A 20,077-nucleotide genomic window follows, 5' to 3' on the forward strand; every position below is an offset into this window, starting at 1 on the left:
ATATATATATATATATATATTGTTACTTATTTACTTGGATTCTGTTATAGCGCATCCACCCTTTTGTGGTTTACAACAATGTTCTTACATAAAAACGGGGTGCTATATGAACCGTGTCAGTTATTTGATGTAATGTGTGCTAGTGTGCCACGTACTTTGTGTTTTTTCTTTTTTTTTTTACATGGCTGTGCATCCTTCGTGTTGACCTGTGACTCCAACATTGTTCTCCGCTCTCTGTAAATGGAAGTTTTAAGTTTTCTTGTGTTTTTTATTTTTGGATATAATTGAGTTTATTCTGCTTAGATTGTTATTGTTTCCATAAATTAATTTCTGGCAAATATTCGTCTGTTTTACATGGTTGTTTTCAAAACTATTTATTCTAACATTTCTTATGCTTAGCCGTGCAAACTGCATATTTACCTAGTTAATCTACTCGATTCTTGTTACTGTAGGCCCCAAATCTGTTACAATTTATTAAACCTAACACTAACCCTATGTTCGGGATGGTGGCCAAGGATGCTAGGATCAGAATGAAGATCCTAAATTTGGCTTCACCTCATCATTCAGAGGCAGCACTTAAGAATGCCATGATACTGAGATCCTTAATCAATTAATGCCCAAATATTTTAGTTAATTTGTTTATTTTGCTTCAGAACAGATGAAATTATTAGAAAATTAACTCTACCCATATTTAATATGCATGTAGATATTTAGTGTTAATTAAAAATATTTCTGAAAAAACTGTTCAGTAAATATTAAACATTTTTTGTGTGGTTCTTAAAAAAGGACCATCGGCGTTAATGGGTTAATTAATGGGTTAATTCAGTTTCTCCTCCTAATAGTTTTATTCAACATTTCACTCTAATTCAATTTAAAATAGAAGAAATTTTGGTACTTCGGATTCTGACCAAAATTCTGGCAACATCATATCAACATCTTCCGACATCATGATTACAGAAGTAGCCAGAAGATGCTGACAATTGCAGAGACTGTCAGAGATGATATTTTCAAACCATGGCATTATAATCAAATGGGATACAAGATAACAAAATTGAGAAATGAAAACAAAATTTTAAATAAATATAAGGCAAAAAAAAAACAGTTTTCATAAGTTTAATTGTAGAAAAAAATGTTTTTCAAGAAAGTTTAAAATAAATTGGGTTTTTTTAAATAATTTTTCATGATAAAAACATAGAAACAACTGTGAAAGAAAAAATACTTTTTAGTTTCAAGAAGTTCTTTTTTCAATGAAAGTTGCAAATAAAATTTTTATGAGGTATACATAACTGTAGGAAAAATTATATTTTTTTAGAGAAAACTGTTTTTCTGGTTTAAATAAACTTTATGAATTCATTGAACTTTGTTGTCTTCTGATTTCTAATTGCTGATTGGCTAATTACAGCAGTATCTTCCGACTACTTCCATGCTGCAAGATGCCAATTTGATGTTTTCCTGAATTGGAGCAGAATCTGTTTACGTACTAAAATTTCAATAAAGGGAGAAACGATAAAATTGTCACCCTAGAAAAGACGTCATGATTCCATTTCCGTTTGTTTCAGATCCTCTACTAATTTCTGTACAAATTTCAAGAGCGATAGGAGCCTTCTATCATGCGTGAAAGTGACAATATGTTGAACAAGCCAGATCAGAAATGCACCGCTGTAGAAATCATGCTCTCTACCGATCCAAGTTATGACAACAGGGCCATTGACAGCACTGGTCCCCCCCTCCTTCCCCGACCTGAACCCATTGGACTACCTTGTTTGGTCATATGTCGAGAACATCACCAACATGACCTCCCACAACACCAAAGCCAGCCCGATCGCTGCCATTCGCTGAGTATTCAGTGAGCTCCTGTCGGCGATTGTTGAAAATGCATGCAACATGAAAAAGTTTTAAAATAAAGCGGTAGTGTTGTTTTCTTTAGGGCGACAAATTTATCGTTCCACCCAGTAAAGGTACAGCATAGTTAACACTTGAGAACTTGTAAACAAACAAAAAAAAAAAAGAAAAAAAAGTCAAGCCAATAAAATAACTCAACGGTTCTTATTTTTCTGGTCTAGGAAAAATAACTTGGATATTCTTGCTTTTCCAAGACATACAAAATAACTTGGGTTTCTGTGTTTTTAAAGGACCAACAAAATAACTTGGGTGTCCTTATTTTTCCAAGACTAACAGAATACACGAGGCGAGGGAGTGTCTTAATTTGTCGGGTAAAATAGATTCATCTATGTGTATTATTTAAATTCTTCAGAACACTGTTCTCATCTTCAGTGTCATTTTCACACAACGTTTTGGATGATCTAACGTCCAACCTTCTTCAAATGTATCTTGTCGAACTTTAGAATTTGCATAGGATTTTGAATGGAACTTTTATTTAACTAATGCAGGTAGCATGTTCTTGTTCCATTAGCCATGACTGAATAGAAACCTTAAGTAATTCACAATTGTATTTTTCATATTGCCCGTACTGAAGATTGAACCTTCGACCTCTAGAAGACTGTCGCTTACAACTGAACTTTACTTAGACTTCTACTATGTCATGAATGACAAAACGAAAGCATGCTACCCGCTTGGATTCAAGATTTCTGTTCAAAATTTTCTGTGCAGATTCTTGAGTTCAACAAAAAAAAAATTCCCTTGTTCAACAAGATACACCTGAAGAAGGTTGGAGGTTACATCAGCCGAAACGTTGTTAAAATAAAACTCAAGATGAGAACAGCAATCAAAAAATCCAAATAATACAAATTATCAATACTCCTCTCAAAAACCAAGAAACATAAACTCGTTCATTAAAAAAAAAAGATTATCCTTTGATTATAGAAATGAAAACCAGGTAAAAACTACGTAATAAAATCTGCAAGTATTCTCTGAAATGCAGGCAACAATGTGCACCAGTTCGTGAGGCTCGAACGAAGTTGATGTGTAATGAAATCTCTTCAGAATGGCAAGAACAGATTACACTGCGGCAACAGGCAGATGCTGAGAAGCGAGCAGTTGATGACATGTATGCCACTTTATGGCGAGAAGATAGTGAGAAGAAGATTGCTTTGGAAGAACAAGAGGTGAAAGGTCGACAGCGGCGTAACAAACAATTGGCCATTGAACTACGTAATCAAATGGCACAGTTGGAAAACAATAAACAGAAGGAAGACGAATTAAAAGCGGAACAGCTGAAATTATTGGTGAGTGAATTGTGCCTTTTTATTGTGACGTTTTCAACTCTCATACTTTTACAAGTAATGTTTACACACGGTGGTCTAGAAACAATAATGGCTGCTTGACTTTGAGTTTTATGTAAAAAATGGAACCAGAAAGCCAAACTTATTTCACTAATCCGCTAGTGGATATTACTTGATATAAGAATCCTAAGTGATGGATGGCACACGTATGTTAATAGTTTCCAGATTGACTCTGGAATATACAGTCATGACGTTGTGGTATATGAAAGACACTTTGTGCATCCCAATGACTTCATTGTGAATACACAGTAAACACACAGATGAGGGTCAAATGTAAACTGTTGTCAATACGGTACATCGCAAACTTCTTTTTTTAAAATCTTTATGAATTCATAGAGAGAGAGAGTTGAAGTATTTAGTTCTCTCCCACTGCAAAGAACTGCGACACCAGTGTCGGAAAGTGGAATTGCGAAGTCAGCCCCCCCCCCCCCTGAAGAGGGTCACTCTGACCTGAAAAAAAGTGCCTGGGTAGCCCCGTTGCAATTCCCGGTAAGGGCGTCTTAGGCGATTAGCAACAAATTAACCCCTTCCCAAACAGAGAAGACAAAGCCTGGGAGGGTGAAACTCCTAGAACTGCACAGGAACAGCATTACACCGCAATCAGCAGAAAACAGGTCACTATAAGAATGGTCTAATCTCTGTTGATTCTGGGGCAAGGTTAAAATCCCGGGCTGAGTTAAGCAAAAAAAAAGTTTGCGAGTTGTTATATTGCATAGCATTCACTTATTCGGCTTAAATTTTGAATAATAATGTCGCAGGATTTTTTCTTTTTTATTAATAAAATTTTCTTTTGAATAAAACAATTTTCTTTAATAAAAATTTTCCGTACTTGTATAGTTTAATCAAGACATTAAAATATGGAAATATCGAAAAAAGGTTATACTGCATGTTTCCGTTATGGAACGAAGTTCTCCGGAAAAAATTTTTTACTTAATTTCATAGATTCATAAGAGTAGTAGTTGAGGGGCAAAAATCAGAAGCTCACAATATTAATGCCGGTGTCCCTCAGGGATCCATCCTGGGCCCAACTCTTTTCCTGATCTACATTAATGATCTTCCAAATCATATCCTTACATCATTTGTAGACATTTATGCTGACGACACTACCATTTATGGTACCACATCTAAGACAGTAAACGAGCAAGTTCTCTCCAATTCTCTCTCCTCTGATCTTGAGCACGTAGTACAATGGGGAAAGGAGTGGCTGGTTACTTTTAATGCATCTAAAACCAAGCTTCTCTCTTTACATCATCAACATTCTAATCCACATTTGTCATCAATTGAAATGAATGGCTCTCGTCTTCAGGAGGCCTCAAGTTTTGACAAGCTTCTGGGCTTGACCATTACTCCTGATCTTAAATGGAACACGTACATCAAATCTGTTGCCAAGGCCGCTGGAAAAATGGTGGGATCTTTCTATCGATCCAGTAGATATCTCACTGCTGATGCTATTCTCTATCTATATAAGAGCCAGGTACGTCCAAGGATGGAATACTGTTGCCACATCTGGGCAGGAGCTGCTAGAAAGAACTTGTCCTGCCTTGATAGAGTTCAAAATAGACTTCGTAGCCTCGTAGGAGATGTCCTTTTCTCCTCCTTGCAACCTCTATCTCACAGAAGAGATGTTGCGAGTTTGTCTCTGATGTATCGTTATTTTCATGGAAGGTGTTCAACTGAGCTTCAATCTATGGTCCCCCCTCGCCAAACTTTCACAAGAAACACTCGTCTAGCTGTAAACACTATCAATAATTTCCCCCACTCTTTATCTGTGCCTAAACCTAAACGTAGATTCCATGAACAAAGCTTCTTTCTTAGAACTGCACGCCTGTGGAATTGTCTTCCGTTTTCCTGCTTTCCGGCTGACTACAGTATGGTTTTGTTCAAGTCTAAAGTAAATAAGTTCTTGATGAGCCGTTCCATATAAGTTATTAAATTTACCAAATTTTCATTACTAATGATTACTATATTGACCAACTTCTACTGTACACTCTTTAACCCTTATCCTTGAGTGGCCTCTGGGCCTTGATAATGTGGTGATGCCTTTGTAAAAAAAAAAAAAAAAAAAAAAAAAGTAGTTTTTTTTTTTTTTTTTTTTTTTTTTTTTTACAGCGAAAAAACAATTTGTTATGATACCGAGCAAAAGGTTCGATTTTTAGGAAGAAAAGCTAGTATTAAAGATGGGGAGGGAGTGTCGGCGCTTTAACTGGAGTTATCTCCCCGTGGCGTGTTTAACGAATTCCATAATGGCTGACTTCAACGCGCTCTCTTAAGAACGTGTTTTTCCGCTGTAAAAAAAAAAAAAAAAAAAAAAAAAACTACTCGATCAAATTAAATTAAATTTTTTGTGGGAAGATCTTCAGTCCAAAACAGATACGTACAATATAACCTTTTTCGATGTTTTCATTTTTGAATATCTTGATTAAACTGTACAAGTACCAAATTTTCAATATTTTTAATCAAATAAAAATGTTATTTTGAATAAAATGGATTAAAAAAAATAATTACACAACACTCATTTTTTTTTTTTTTTTCAGCTTCCTTTTTTACATAAAACTAAAGCGGACATTTTTGTTGTGTGTAAACATTAAACAGGGGAAGTTACTCTGGTCGCCTTTCTGTCCAGGGGAGATCACTCTGGTTCCCTCCTATTGTCAGGGACAGATAACTCCTTTACTGATATAGTTTCTTGACCGCTGTGTGTTAACATTACCCTTTTACTAATATAAAAAAATAGTTCATTAAACAATTGATTAATTGTAAAAAAAATAATAAATTAAAAATAATAAAAACGAAAAATGAATTAAAAATAATAAAAACGAAAATTAAATAAAAACAGAAACAAATAAATTAAAAAAAATAAATAAACATGAAAAATACGCACAAGATGTCCTAGACATTTTGTAATGACATTATAATAGACACGTACTAATTAGTATGTAGTTCGGTTGGATAAAATTATTACCACCGTAAAGAAGGCCATTGCAACTAAATCACATGTATCTGTGACGTAAGAAAATAAGGTATTAGGCGAGAAACAACTATAACGAAGTGTCGTCATTTTTTGTTTCAAATCTCAAAGAAAATTGCAGAGGGAATTGCCTCAAAAGATTGCGAGAAATACACAGATGTTTTAGATGTTGCAAGATGATGTCATAATAAACATGACGTCATTAGTGTTTCTTAAACGTGTTTTTAAATCATTGTTTGGAAGGAGACATTTTCACCAAGACTTTTCAAAGACTTCCGCAACTGTTCCATGACTAAAATCTACCTTTCTTTTGTATTTATGCGCAATCTCTCCCATAGTAATTCGTTTGTGATTCGGTTAGCTAAAACAGGCATGTTAAAACTTGTGTAGAAATACATTGGGAAATTTGAACACTCAGCTTTCTTAATTTCCTTATAATCTTAGTTTGGTGCTTAAAAAAAAAGTTCCTGAATAAACTCACTAGAAACTTGGCACGAAAAACATTACTAAAAGAGGTGGAGTGGGGGGAAAAGAGAAGAGGGCAGTCGGGTGGAAGTCTCGGAGAGAATCTAATGGGTAGGGATGAGTTACATTCAATGATAAATTAAGGAGTCAAATGTGCATAGCTTGTGATGCCCCGACCCCCTCCCACCTCCATCACTGGACAAGGAGAAAGCAATGTTACAGAAATCAGACACTAACGCCTCTTCTCGTCCCTTGTCATGGCATGGCAGGACATGAAATTCAATTCCCATTCTAATGATGCCCGCCTGCTGAACCAACTTGTCTTACATTCTTGTAATTCTGTATGAATGAAACTGTTAAATAAAGTCTATTTAATTGTAAGGAAGTCATTTTTTACATGGAACTCTGGTGACACTATTTTTCTTCTTCATTTCATGTCAGATGAAGTACAGACACAGCTCCAATCTCTGTCAAGGAATCTAGTGACATGCAATATGGTTTCCACTCTGCAAGATCTACAGCAGATGTGCTAACGGTTATATCACACAGGATTAGTGAATCCCTTCACAAAGGTTTCTTTTCCAGGGCAATTGCTCTTGACATATCGAAAGCCTTCGATAAGGTATGGCATAAGGGCCTACTTCACAAGATTTCCAGCTACGGTATTACTGGAAATATTTTCTCAATCATTAAATCATTTCTCTCTGATAGGTTCATAAGAGCAGTGGTGGATGGGCAGAAATCAGAGGCCCACAGTATTAATGCTGGAGTTCCCCAGGGGTCCATCCTGGGCCCTACTCTCTTCCTGATCTATGTCAATGATCTCCCAAAACACATACTTAAATCATTTGTTGACATCTATGCTGATGACACGACCATCTATGGCAACACATCAAAGGCCATAAATGACAAAGTTCTCTCTAATTCTCTCTCCTCTGATCTTGAGCACGTGGTACAATGGGGGAAGAGGTGGCTGGTCACTTTTAATGCATCCAAAACCAAGCTTCTATTTTTACATCATCAACGCTCTGATCCACATCTGGCATCAATTGAAATGGATGGCTCTCATCTTGGAGAGGCTCCATGTTTTGACAAGCTTTTGGGTTTGACCTTTACTCCTGATCTGAAATGGAACACGTACATCAAATCTGTTGCCCGGGCCGCTGGGAAAATGATGGGATCCTTCTACTGCTCCAGAAGATATCTCACTACTGGTGCAATTCTCTATCTGTATAAAAGGCAAGTACGTCCAAGGATGGAGTACTGCTGCCACATCTGGGCAGGAGCTGCTAAAAACAGCCTATCCTGCCTTGACAGAGTACAAAATAGACTTTGTGGTTTGGTGGTGGATGCCCTTTTCTCTTCCCTGCAGCCTGTCTCCCACAGAAGAGACGTTGCGAGCCTGTCTTTGTTTTATCGTTATTTCCATGGCAAGTGCTCGTCTGAGCTCCAATCTCTCGTCCCCCCTCGCCAATCTTTCATGAGAAACACCCGTCTGGCTGAAACTACTGTCAATAATTTTCCCCACTCTTTATCTGTGCCTAAATCCAAATGTAGATTCCATGAGCAGAGCTTCTTTCTCAGAAGTGCACGACTGTGGAACTCTCTTCCATTTGCCTGTTTCCCACCTGACTACAACTTGGATGTCTTCAAGTCCAACATAAACAAATTCCTGACAAACCGCCCCCTTAAGTAAGACACTCTATCAAATCTCCAATACTAATGATTACTACAATACTATCTCATTGATTATTGTACACGCAATAACCCTTATCCCTGAGTGGCGTCCGGGCCATGATAAGTGGTGACCCCCATGTAAAAAAAAAAAAAAAATCTAATGACATTAACCATTCTGCAGAATAATCAATGATAAAGATATTTTAGAATTATATTAAACTGGTGGGAAGACTCGGCATTGCTCAGGATCGAATAAGGAACCACATGCCATCTTGTGTCCGGCCCCTAACATCATATTACCTTTTTTTATATTTTATAATAAAATGAAAAATTATATTCAATCGGTGATTGGGTAGGTTGGTTGTTTTTGTTTTACAGCATATCAACTTTTTCAGGTTATTTAATGTTGAATCTAATTATTTTGAGGAACGATTTTTAATGGAGTATATTTGTTTTTTAAGTCGGATTCTATTTAACCCATAGTTGGGACCCTAACAGGTACTACCACTCCGGGTCAGAGTGGACCTGGGAGCAATGGCAATTAAAGGGTGGCTCCACACTCCTAGGCGCGCAAGATGGGGCCTCACCATCGGATATAATTTTAGGTCATATCCAGGACTGTGATTGGGTAGAAGCAAAATTGAATGATATTAATACAATGATTATGGGTACATCCGGGTTCCTCCTCAACAAAATATGATTGGTTAAGCCATAAATACCAACTATTACCACCTAGATGCCGAAAGCCTCATGCTTAACGATATTATCATTTCTGACCACAAGCATCCGTTCAATAAGTCGACTCATGGGATTATTACTCAAATACTTAGCTATGTCAAGCAAAAATATTCCTTTCCGTATTTTCTTGATTTTTATTGTAAAATATTATCTTTCTGTCATGACTACATACATCCTGCAGATTTTTCTTTATTTTATTTTTTTTCTTGGGAAGGGCGAGTTATATACTAGCATCTAAAATTTGGTTCTTCTTACCTTCTGTTATGTTTCAGCTGGAACAGGTCGCTCTCCAAAAAGTGGAAGATCAAAGAGAATTCGTAGAAAAGAAAAAGAAACAGCAGGAACGTAAGGAAACACTCGACAAAACTTTGCAGTATAGATTGAAACGAAAAGCCAAGATGGAGCAGGAAGAATTGGCTGCCGATATCAAAATCATGGAAAACCTGATGAAAGATACCGAGAATGAAAAACAATTGGAACAATTAAGGAAGGCAAGTAAACTGTTAATGCGTCTTTGCATCATTTTGATATGATATTAGAATAGTGGATACTTGTACAGTTTAATCAACAGATTAACAAATGAAAATATCGAAAAAAAAAAAAAAAGAAGATATTGTACGTATTCGTTTTAGACTGAAAATCTCAACAAAAATAAATTTCACTTAATTTGATTAAGTAGTGTTTTTTTACAGCGGAAAAACACGTTTTTAAGACAGCGTGTTGAAGGTAGCCATCTTTGAATTTTTTTAAAATGCTACGGGGAGATAACTCAGTTTAAAGCGCCGACACTCCCTCCCCATCTTAAATAGTAGCTTTTCTTCCTAAAAATTGAACATTTTGCTTGGTATCATAACAAATTGTTTTTTTTGCTGTAAAAAAACTACTTGATGAAATTAAATGAATTTATTTTAGAGAACTTTGTTCCATAACGGATACGTATAATATACCTTTTTTGTTTTTTTCGATATTTTCATTTTTTAATGTCTTGATTAAACTGTACAAGTACCGAATAGCACCACACTAACAATTAATTGATATCAATTAGCATAAAAAATATATAAAGTGTTTTAGCAAAGAGGAAAATGTAAGATTATATATATTATTTTTATTTTACTTATAAGACAGTACTCTATGGACATGCATGTTTCGAGGTGCTACCTCTCGTCAGTGTAGCTTGACTTTTTCTAGGAATCAAACCTTAGTACCTCGAGTATGCATGTCCATAGAGAACTGTCATATGTAAAATAAAAATAATAAATAAATATATCTAGAAATTTGCAGAACTAGATCTACAAATTTACTGAAGTATATCTAGAAATTTACAGAAATATATCTAGAAATTTGCAAAAGTACATCTAGGAATTTGCAGAAGTACGCCTAGAAATTTACAGAAGTATATTTAGGAATTTAGATATCTAGGAATTTGCAGTAGTATCTCTAGAAATTTACAGAAATATCTCTAGAAATTCACAGAAATATATTTAGAAATGTATGAAAGGTATTTAGAGTGATTAGAAAAGCTAAAAATCCTCGGGTTTATAGAACGCCCATAGTTTGGAAGAAACCACCAGTGTTAAATATGTGTATGTATGTTTGTTTTCTTTTAGTGTAAATGTGTGTGTGTGTGTGTGTAGGAAACATTGTGCATATGTGACTTGTATATGAACTGAGGAGATTTTTGCTTTTTATCAGTGTGGATATATTTGGTTTGGCTGTTTTGTTTTATGGCATATCAACCCTTTTTGAGTTATTTAATGTCGAATCCAGTTATTTTGGATAGTTTTTATGCTTCAACAGTTATATTCAGTGAAGATCGTCGATGTCAAAGCTAGAGAGAGAGAGTTTGTGCCGTTTGAATCAGGAAAGAGTGAGTTTAATAAAAACAGTTAATTTTCTAAAAAAAAAAAAAAAAAAAAAAAAGACAAAATCTAAATTTAAGGCTTTTTCTCAATCTTTTTTTTCTAAATTCTAGCGTGAACGTTCTGAGGAGAATGACAGATACTTGACATATCTGCGTAAACTCTTAGCCGAAGAGAAAGCTCGAGAAAAAGAGATGCAACTTATTTTTGCAGAAGACGTTGAAAATCAGTGGCAGAAACGTCTGGCCAGGTGGTGCCAAGAGAGGGCGTCAAGAAAACTATTAATTGATGACGTCATCAGAATCAGAGGTCAGCAACTGGTGGACAAATGTAAGTATTACTTTTAACCTTACTAAATATTAAAGTAGCTCTTTAGAATTAATTTTTAAATTATCAATCACATTACTAAATATTAAAGTAGCTCTAGGATATTTGCCTATCGAGCTTATGATATATCTGCATTACAACGAGCACTGTTCTTTTCTTGTATTTTAATTAAATCAGTGATTTTACTATCGCATTAAAATACACTTTAGACTACTGTTCTAAACCCCCTTTAAATTTATATATATATATAAGGCTCTTTGTCTGTGTATCTGTGTGAGTTTGTTCCCTATGGACCCCTAAACGGTTAAGCCTATTTTTTTTTTTTTTAATTTCACACAAATGTTCTTTATATAGAGTGTTCTTGGATAGGTTTCGCAGCGTAATGTGTCCAATACATATTGAAAATTAATGATCGAATAAAATTGCATTAAAGGAGGAACAGTCCCTTTTTTGATCAAAACATCACAAGTGCATTTGAAAAGCTTTATTACTTCACAAGCAGAATAAACTGTCGAATAAAATCAACAGTATGCTCTTTAATAAGACAGGAGCGCAGTATTCGAAATTGAATGTATCGGGTTAGAACAAATTGAAACATGATACTTGACTTTAATTCAAGCCATTATATATAAAAATAATTTTATAAAATCAACAGTAAGTTCTCTACAGTGCAATATAGACTATGATGTATTGTGGACTGTTACTGCAGGGAGACATGTAAGCTTCCTCCTGGTGTATCATTGTGGATCCTCGACTAGAGAAGGCAATCAATTGATTTGATTGAAAAATGGGCGATTTTGCCAAATTCTATGATGATAAAAGTATTGGAGGTGTGAAACATTCGTTGAATCTCATCTCAAGCAATGTCAGGTCTCCCTGCTAGTATATGTCTGGAATTGAATAAGAATCAACAAGAGGAAATAACTCTCACAGCTTATATAAATAAACCGTTTTTAAAGGCAATTGGTATTGGATATTCATAATTGAAAATAAATTAAATATAAAATTAAAAATAGATTAAATAATCCAACTTTAAATAATGTTTCTAAATAGAACAATGAAGACAATTTTATTACCACAAATAATTAATAACATGGAATTAATTATAAAAATAGATTTTCTTTAATGTAATATGCAAATGAGGTTACTCGTTGAACGTAGATTTCCTTTAAATAAATAGTTTTTATATATAGAAATCATGCTAAAATAAAAGTATATGAAAGTCCGTTTTCAGCATGAAAATTAATTTATAAAACAAACATATTATTCGTACATATTAATTGTGAACAAAAAAAAAAACAAACGGACAGAAATACAACTTATATATATATATATATATATATATATATATATATATATATATATATAATAGTGATGAGACGATTCCAATATGTTTCTCAATTCCGATACAATTACTGATTTCATGCTAAATTCCCAATTCTTTATAAATCTCTAAAAAAATTGTTATTTTGTCCCAATTTCTGTAAAAACTCATTTTAAATGTGCAGATATTTTCTCAAGCGTAAAAGCACACTTATGAGGTGGGGGTGATCTTTAAATTGTAGTTTTAGTGGAAGTTTAAGTCAATAAATATTTTATTATTACTAACAGCAGTGGAAGATATTTTTCAACAAATTCAAATAAAAGAAAAGAAAAGTAAAGGAAACGGTTTTGGCATCGGAAAACAGGCACAAATTTTTCCGATGCCAATACTAATTCCGATACCTCAAAAGGTTCTGACTTTTTTCGATTCCAGATTCTGATTAATCATACTAACACTAATCTCTTCTCTTCTCTATATAAATAAAATGAACTCATTTTTCCCCTCCGACTTTGACCTTTATAGGACTGCACCTGTATACATTTGGTGCAGCCGTATCATTCACAAACTGAATCACGACATCTGCCGTATGTTATAGGCTTATTACATATCCAGTATCTCGCTGATCAGAGTTTCCTATATTCTGTCTGGTGAGAGTCCACTGTAAAAATCGGTTATATTTAATGGAAGTAGTAAAGTATACTCTCTCTACTAAATTCATCCTTCCACCGCCACTCACTTACACCGTTCCAGACCGTTCACAGGAGACATTTAAAACCGACCACCGGTTAGAATTTATCTAAAAACTGGACTGGACTTACGCTGAAACGAACCACGCTTACTTTGCCATTGGTTAGCATAAAACATAAACACAATTTATAAAGCATTTATTATAATAAAATTAGATTAAAACAGAACACAATCCATTACCTGGAATTGAATTCACAATTACATTACTTCGCTTTCGTTATAACCCGCGTGGTTAGAGTTTTATGAAAACCTGATTTGACATTTACGTGAAACGCACCAAACTTACTTTCACAAACAAAACTTCCGTTTTGCTCTTTCCTTTCCTTCTTTTTTCCTTTCTTAGCTTTCGTTGTCTTTTTCGATTTTTGGGTGATGGTGGTGGGGGTACTTCCCTATGTTTCTCTTTCTTTCCATAAACATAAACACAACATCGTTACATTTTCATTTTCTTTTGTTGTGCTGATGGTGGTGGGGGGACTACTTTCCTATGTTTTCAGTCTACACGATATTTCACTTTTGTAAAGCTATTTCTTAACAAACTTCCTTTATAATCTTTCCTTTCGGTCTTTCCTTCTTTCTTTCTTTTCTTTCCTTTTTCTGCTCTTTCCATTGTTAAAACGAAACAACATGAAATTCCAGGTTTTACTTACACTCTATCACTCTACGACTCTTACTTGTGTATCCAACTCTATTTGTGCCACGTTCCTTTACTTTTTCACCGTACCACTTACCAGACGACATTCAGGTAAATAGAGTTTTATATGCGGCGATATTCACGTACATGGACTTCCCTTTTTGTTCTTTTTCTTGGGGGCCGGTTTACGTTACTACACGTTAGCCATGGATCGGGCAATCGCTGTCAGACGATAATATGACTTCTTTTTTTTTATTTTTTAAATTCATACTCAGGGGACGGTTATTTATTTATTATTTTTTTGCAATTTATTACTTTTTTTCCCTTGGTGGAAGTTTCATTAAACCATTGATATGTCAGCAGACGACATTCGAATGGGAAGAAACCGACTACGACTACGACCACAATGCAGACTAACAGGTTTAATTCAAAAACACATCGTCTGCAACGGATCGCTTACACAAAATAAAATATACCAAAATAATAAAACAACAACAACCAATAAACCAAAACAAATACACAATTACTTAAGAAAAACAAATATATTATTATTATTATTATAATAATAATAATAACACCACCACCACCACCACCACCACCAGGAGATAATACAAAAACTATATCTGGGTAATTAAACACTATAAATTTTTACACATACTTACATTTTTCAGCGTACGATTCTTGGGGTTATTCAATATTGTTGCATTTTTATTCTTTCCGGTTTGCAGTAGAACCTCTCTTTCTCCACTTTTTATTTCGTTCTTTATTTACTTCCTTTTTTTTGGGGGGGGACATCTACCAATGATTTTAACACACATTTTCCATTGCGTCATGTACGAAATTTTACTTTGTTGTTTTTTGCGAACGCCAACATCATTCGGTTTGGCTCTATTTAATTCATGTTTTGTACTAACAAGGTGTTTTTTTTTTACAATGTCTTAGCACTTCACTTTACTAATTAACTCGGAAATACACTCAGAAAACTTTATTTTTCACATGTACAAATACTTTTTTCCCCTTTGACACATTAAGTTTACTCCTTACTCTTTCGAATACAATAGAAAACTCATAGGAAACCTACAAAAAAATTTAGGATAAATCGGCTTGCACAACTAAGTCCCTCATTTTTGCCCGCCCAAACTGGCACAGTTTACATATTGGGGTCCTTCTGTTTGCCGGGGGGGGGGGCGATTATAACTTCCCCAAAACCGGAGTATTGGAAACATCCACAGCAATGTTTTTTTTTTTTTTCCAACAAAAATTAGGCACTACAAGAACTATGATTATTTCCATTTTTGTCCGCAATAAATAACAAATAAATATACCGGTTTATTTCGTTTGCAAAATACAGTCCGATGTTTGCATTTACATAAACGTTACTCCCCTCATATATTAAAACATTGCGTGATCTCAAGTCACGTGATGTTGTCATGGGTGGCATTACACTTTTATTATCTGGTAACTTCCGACAAACGCTTCCTATTGTTCCACGTGGAAGTCCTGCTGATGAGCTCGATGCTTGCATTAAATTGTCATATTTGTGGAAGTACATCAAGACTGTAACCTTATCTACAAACATGCGTGTCCATCTTAATAGTGACCCATTGGCTGATAAATTTGCTTCCATACTTCTACAAATTGGAGATGGCAAAATTCCAACAGACAAACATGGTAAAATTTTAATTACTTCAAGTATTAGATCAATTGTTTCCTCACTCGCAGAACTTTGTAACAAAGTTTACCCAAATATAGCTGCAAATTATACTAATCCTCAATGGCTAACAGAAAGAGCAATTTTAGCTCCAAAAAATGATATCAATGACCAACTGCTTGATGAAATTCCAGGTGAGGAACAAATTTACACTTCTCTAGATTCTACGGTAGATAATGACCATGCTGTACAGTACCCTACAGAATTTTTAAATTCCTTGCAATTACCTGGTATGCCACCACACAAATTAAAACTGAAATCTGAATGTCCAATTGTGTTACTCAGAAACCTTGATGCTCCACGACTATGCAATGGAACAAGATTATGTGTAACACGAATGCAACCTCATGTGATAGAAGCAGTCATATTGACTGGTGTAGCTACAGGCGAATTGACATTTCTTCCTAGAATACCAATTATTCCATCAGATTCAACAATTCCATTTAAAAGGCTTCAGTTCCCAATAAAATTATGTTTTGCCATGACAATAAATAAGTCGCAAGGACAAACCTTGGCAGTGGTTGGTCTGAACTTAGCTTCTTCTTGCTTTAGTCACGGACAGTTTTATGTAGGATGTCCACGGGTAGGTTCCCCACACAATCTATATATATTAGCACCAGAGGGTAGAACATCAAACATTGTGTATCCAAGAGCTTTATACAAATAGGAAAGCCAATTCTCCCTTCTATTATTATTTATAGTTATTTTTTGCTGTGAATTATCAGCATGGCAGTCTCATAAGTATTGTCCACACTCCACCCATATTCCTGTCAGGTCAATGTTTTAAAACTCTGATAGGAAATTTTATGGGAAGTTTCTAATCTTTTTCATTATAGAATGTGTACCTTTTTCTATTCAAAATTTAATTTAATACAACCGTTCACTTCTTTCATTTTAAGTTACTTAAAATCACTAAACTCAGTTGCAGTGCTCCGTGGTATAGTGGTTAGCATGCCGGACAATTCACATTATATTTTCACATTCGCGCTGACCTACCGTAGTCTTTTTTTTTTTTTTTTTTTTCATAAACACCTAAAATGGATTTTCTTGGTGGCCGAGTTGTTAACATTGCATGTTTTTTTTTTTTTTCACACTTAATTTTCCAACTTCGCCCCAATACTCCGGGTTTGATCCTTCCTACTTACCTAACATCACTTTTTTTTTTAAACAATCCCCACTCCGGAAACAAACACCCGGGCAACGATTTTTTTTATTCTTTTGTTTTGATTTACTCAAAACCGCACACACCTCGAAACATCCGAGCAACGCCGGGTATCCCTGCTAGTATATATATATTAGCAAAAGTACTTGTCGTTGACTGGGTTCAAAAAGAGCCTACAGAAAATGGACTCTGATTTATGAAAGTATGATAGGTTATGAAAAGCAAGGGTTGTAAAGAGATAGCTTCGAATTTGGGGGTATCAAAACCAAAGCAAAATATGATAAAAGTAAAAATAAAATAGATAAACCCCATAATTTATTATACCATACCTGTTCACACTAAAACACTTATCACAATATTCTGTGGATCTATATTAAAAAACCTTGTTAAACTTTGTGACATATTTCCATTCTATGGAGGTCAGGTGCGAACGAACACCCCATAATTTTATTATACCATATTTCTTCAAACAGAAACATAATTATCAAAGTATACTTACACAGATAGATATGAAAAGTCTTTATTAAAGTTTGTGCCTATTTCCATTCTATGGAGGCCAGGTGCGAACGCGGACCCCACAATTTTATTATACCATCCCTATTTAAGTTAAAACATACTTATCAAATATTATTATGTACATCTATATCAAAAACCCTTGTAAACGTTTTTTTTTTCTTTTCATTTTTTATTTCCATACTTTGTGGGCCAGGCATGAACGCAGACCCCACAATTTTTATGAACCACCGTTCTGCCAGATCAAACATACCCATTCCTGATCCTCGATACATCTTCTATCATTTTATATAATCAGTTTTTTAAAATAGTCAACCATATAGGAGCCTATTCGTGACCAGACACACACACACACACACACACACAGACGTTCAGCTTTATATCATATATATATATATATATAATGTTATTTCCCAAAAACTATGGTGTATTCTTGATTTCAATAGCATTGATCTGCTGTTGGGATCGTAATAGAAGTGTGATAAATGGAAAAAAAAACATTTTTTGTATTTATTTATTTAGATAAATTTTCTCATTATGATCCCCCCCCCTTGCCAAACTTTCACAAAAACCACTCAACTAGCTACAACCACTATCAACAATTTCACCCACTCTCTCTCTGTTGTTAAAGTGCAGATTCCATCAAAATAGCTTCTTTCCTAGAAATACCCACCTATGGGACATAGTTTCATTAACCTGCTTCCCAGCCGACTGCAATATCATAGCCTTCAAGTCTAATGTAAACAAGTTCTTGTTGAACAATCCCCTTAAATAATCAAATTGTACCCAACTTACACCAATCATGATTACTACACTATCACATTACACTCATTTAACTCTAATCCTTGAGTGGTTTCGGGCCTTAATAAGTGGTGATTTCCTTGTGAAAAAAAAAAAAGAAAAAAAAAGTCACATAGTTTTGAATCTATAAAAAAAAACTTGAAATTTTTTTTATTTTTTTTCCTGCGTGTTTTTTGTTTGTCAGTGGCGGAGAACAACAAACGTCAAGAAGAAAGCGAACGCGAGAAGCAGGAAATGCTGACGAAAATCGAAGCCTACAAGAACGAAGAGGCTGAAGCGATTGCAAAAAAACGCAACAAGCTCTTGCAGCATCGGCGCGACCTCCAGGGACAAATGGACTTCAACCGACGCCAACTGGAAAGCGGACGAGAATTTGAGGCTCAACAATACAAGAAAGAGTTGCAGGCGGAGTTGGAACTGCAGCGGAAGATTGACGATGTGCTTTCGATGCCATTTTCGAGTGAGGCGTTCCTCCACCCAATGCGAAGAGCGTCGAGTAAATAAAAATTGAATTCGTTGAAAGAAATCGGGTGGGAGCAGGTCTGTATGCCACGGATTGAAGGCGCAAGTCGATCTTTTTGAAGGGATCAACATGTCGAAATTAGTTCCATGTTTCACATACAAAATAAAAAATATTTCCAAACCATTTTAAAATTTTATTTTAGATAATTTATACTGAGCCCTTAAAAAACTGGTACATGGCCACATTATTTGATTTTTTTTTTTATGCCAATTTTTTTATAAGCTAATTTCTGACTACATTAAATTACTGTTGCTGTATGATCGAGTACTTTGATATTCTTTCTTTTTTTTGTGATGCATGCTATATATATATTATTTTTTAATAAATATATTTTATCATCACTAGAAATATGTTTTGTGTTTCCATAAGACTCATCAGCAGGGATAACGAAACTGTTTTGTCAATCAAATGATTCAAATCTCAGATTAGAATATTATGAATCCAAGCATCTTACCACGAGGCTGTTGTAAAAACCCATCTTCAAATGTGAAAGAAATAAGTTTTGTATTTTTATTTATAAACCCAAATAATAATAAATAAATAAAACAGATGGTGTTCAATCTACGTGAAGGGCGAGAACTCACTACGTGGGTTGATTTAAACCCCAGTTTAATTTCTATCAAAATGTTCAACTTACAGAACATTAGTGATTTTCTTTTAATAAATATTTTTTATTATCCGTTTCGTGTTACAGTTAACACTCATTAGTATGGATAATAAACTTTTCGCCAATCAAACAAGTTTATATATATATATATATATATATATGACACACACAGAATCACAAAGATGAAGATTAATATTATCTTAAAATTTGAACCTATCAGTATAATAAAAAGCTCAACATACAAGATAAAGCAATTAAAAAAACATGAAAAATTAATGATGAAAAATAAAATTAAATAAATCACAATATTTATTAATTCATCAAAAATTCAAACAAAGAATCCAAATTTATGCTAACCAGTGATATACTGTTTTTACTAATATTTATCCTCTGATAAAAAAGCATATCTTTGAAAAGTTATGGATTAAGGATTTTTCATTATTATATTTCCTTGTTTGAATTTGATGGACCAATAAATATTATTTATTCAATTTTATTTCTTACCATTTATTTTTTCTGTGTCTTTATATATATATATATATATATATATATATATATATATATAAATTCCAGGTTAATATTTTCTGTACGTAAAGCAAGCAATAAAGTTTTAAGAAAGTTAATACAAAACTACTCAATACCAAAGTAGGGCAAGATATACTTTTTATTTGTTTTACATAAGCATTAATATGTCGCTACACATTCATGAGCATGTTTCGATCAGCCAGTTACAAAAACTAGAGACGTCTTCAGGTGATATTGCTTATACAAAAGTTTAG

At 34.3% G+C, this 20,077-nt stretch overlaps 1 protein-coding gene across 1 annotated transcript in view; it reads left to right on the plus strand.

Annotated features, from left to right (window-relative positions):
- LOC145291921 (cilia- and flagella-associated protein 53-like) overlaps positions 1-18,948 on the plus strand; it is a 32,313-nt gene extending 13,365 nt beyond the window's left edge. The window contains exons 4-7 of the mRNA XM_080137771.1: positions 2,882-3,185; positions 9,363-9,581; positions 11,063-11,279; positions 18,353-18,948. Coding sequence (XP_079993897.1) covers positions 2,882-3,185; positions 9,363-9,581; positions 11,063-11,279; positions 18,353-18,672 — 1,060 coding nt within the window. The 3' untranslated portion in view covers positions 18,673-18,948. The remainder of the gene's footprint in view (positions 1-2,881; positions 3,186-9,362; positions 9,582-11,062; positions 11,280-18,352) is intronic.
- Positions 18,949-20,077: the final 1,129 nt, after the last annotated feature.

This window comes from Euprymna scolopes, chromosome 13 (assembly GCF_053919585.1).
Source record: "Euprymna scolopes isolate OS-2025 chromosome 13, ASM5391958v1, whole genome shotgun sequence".
Taxonomy (NCBI): domain Eukaryota; kingdom Metazoa; phylum Mollusca; class Cephalopoda; order Sepiida; family Sepiolidae; genus Euprymna; species Euprymna scolopes.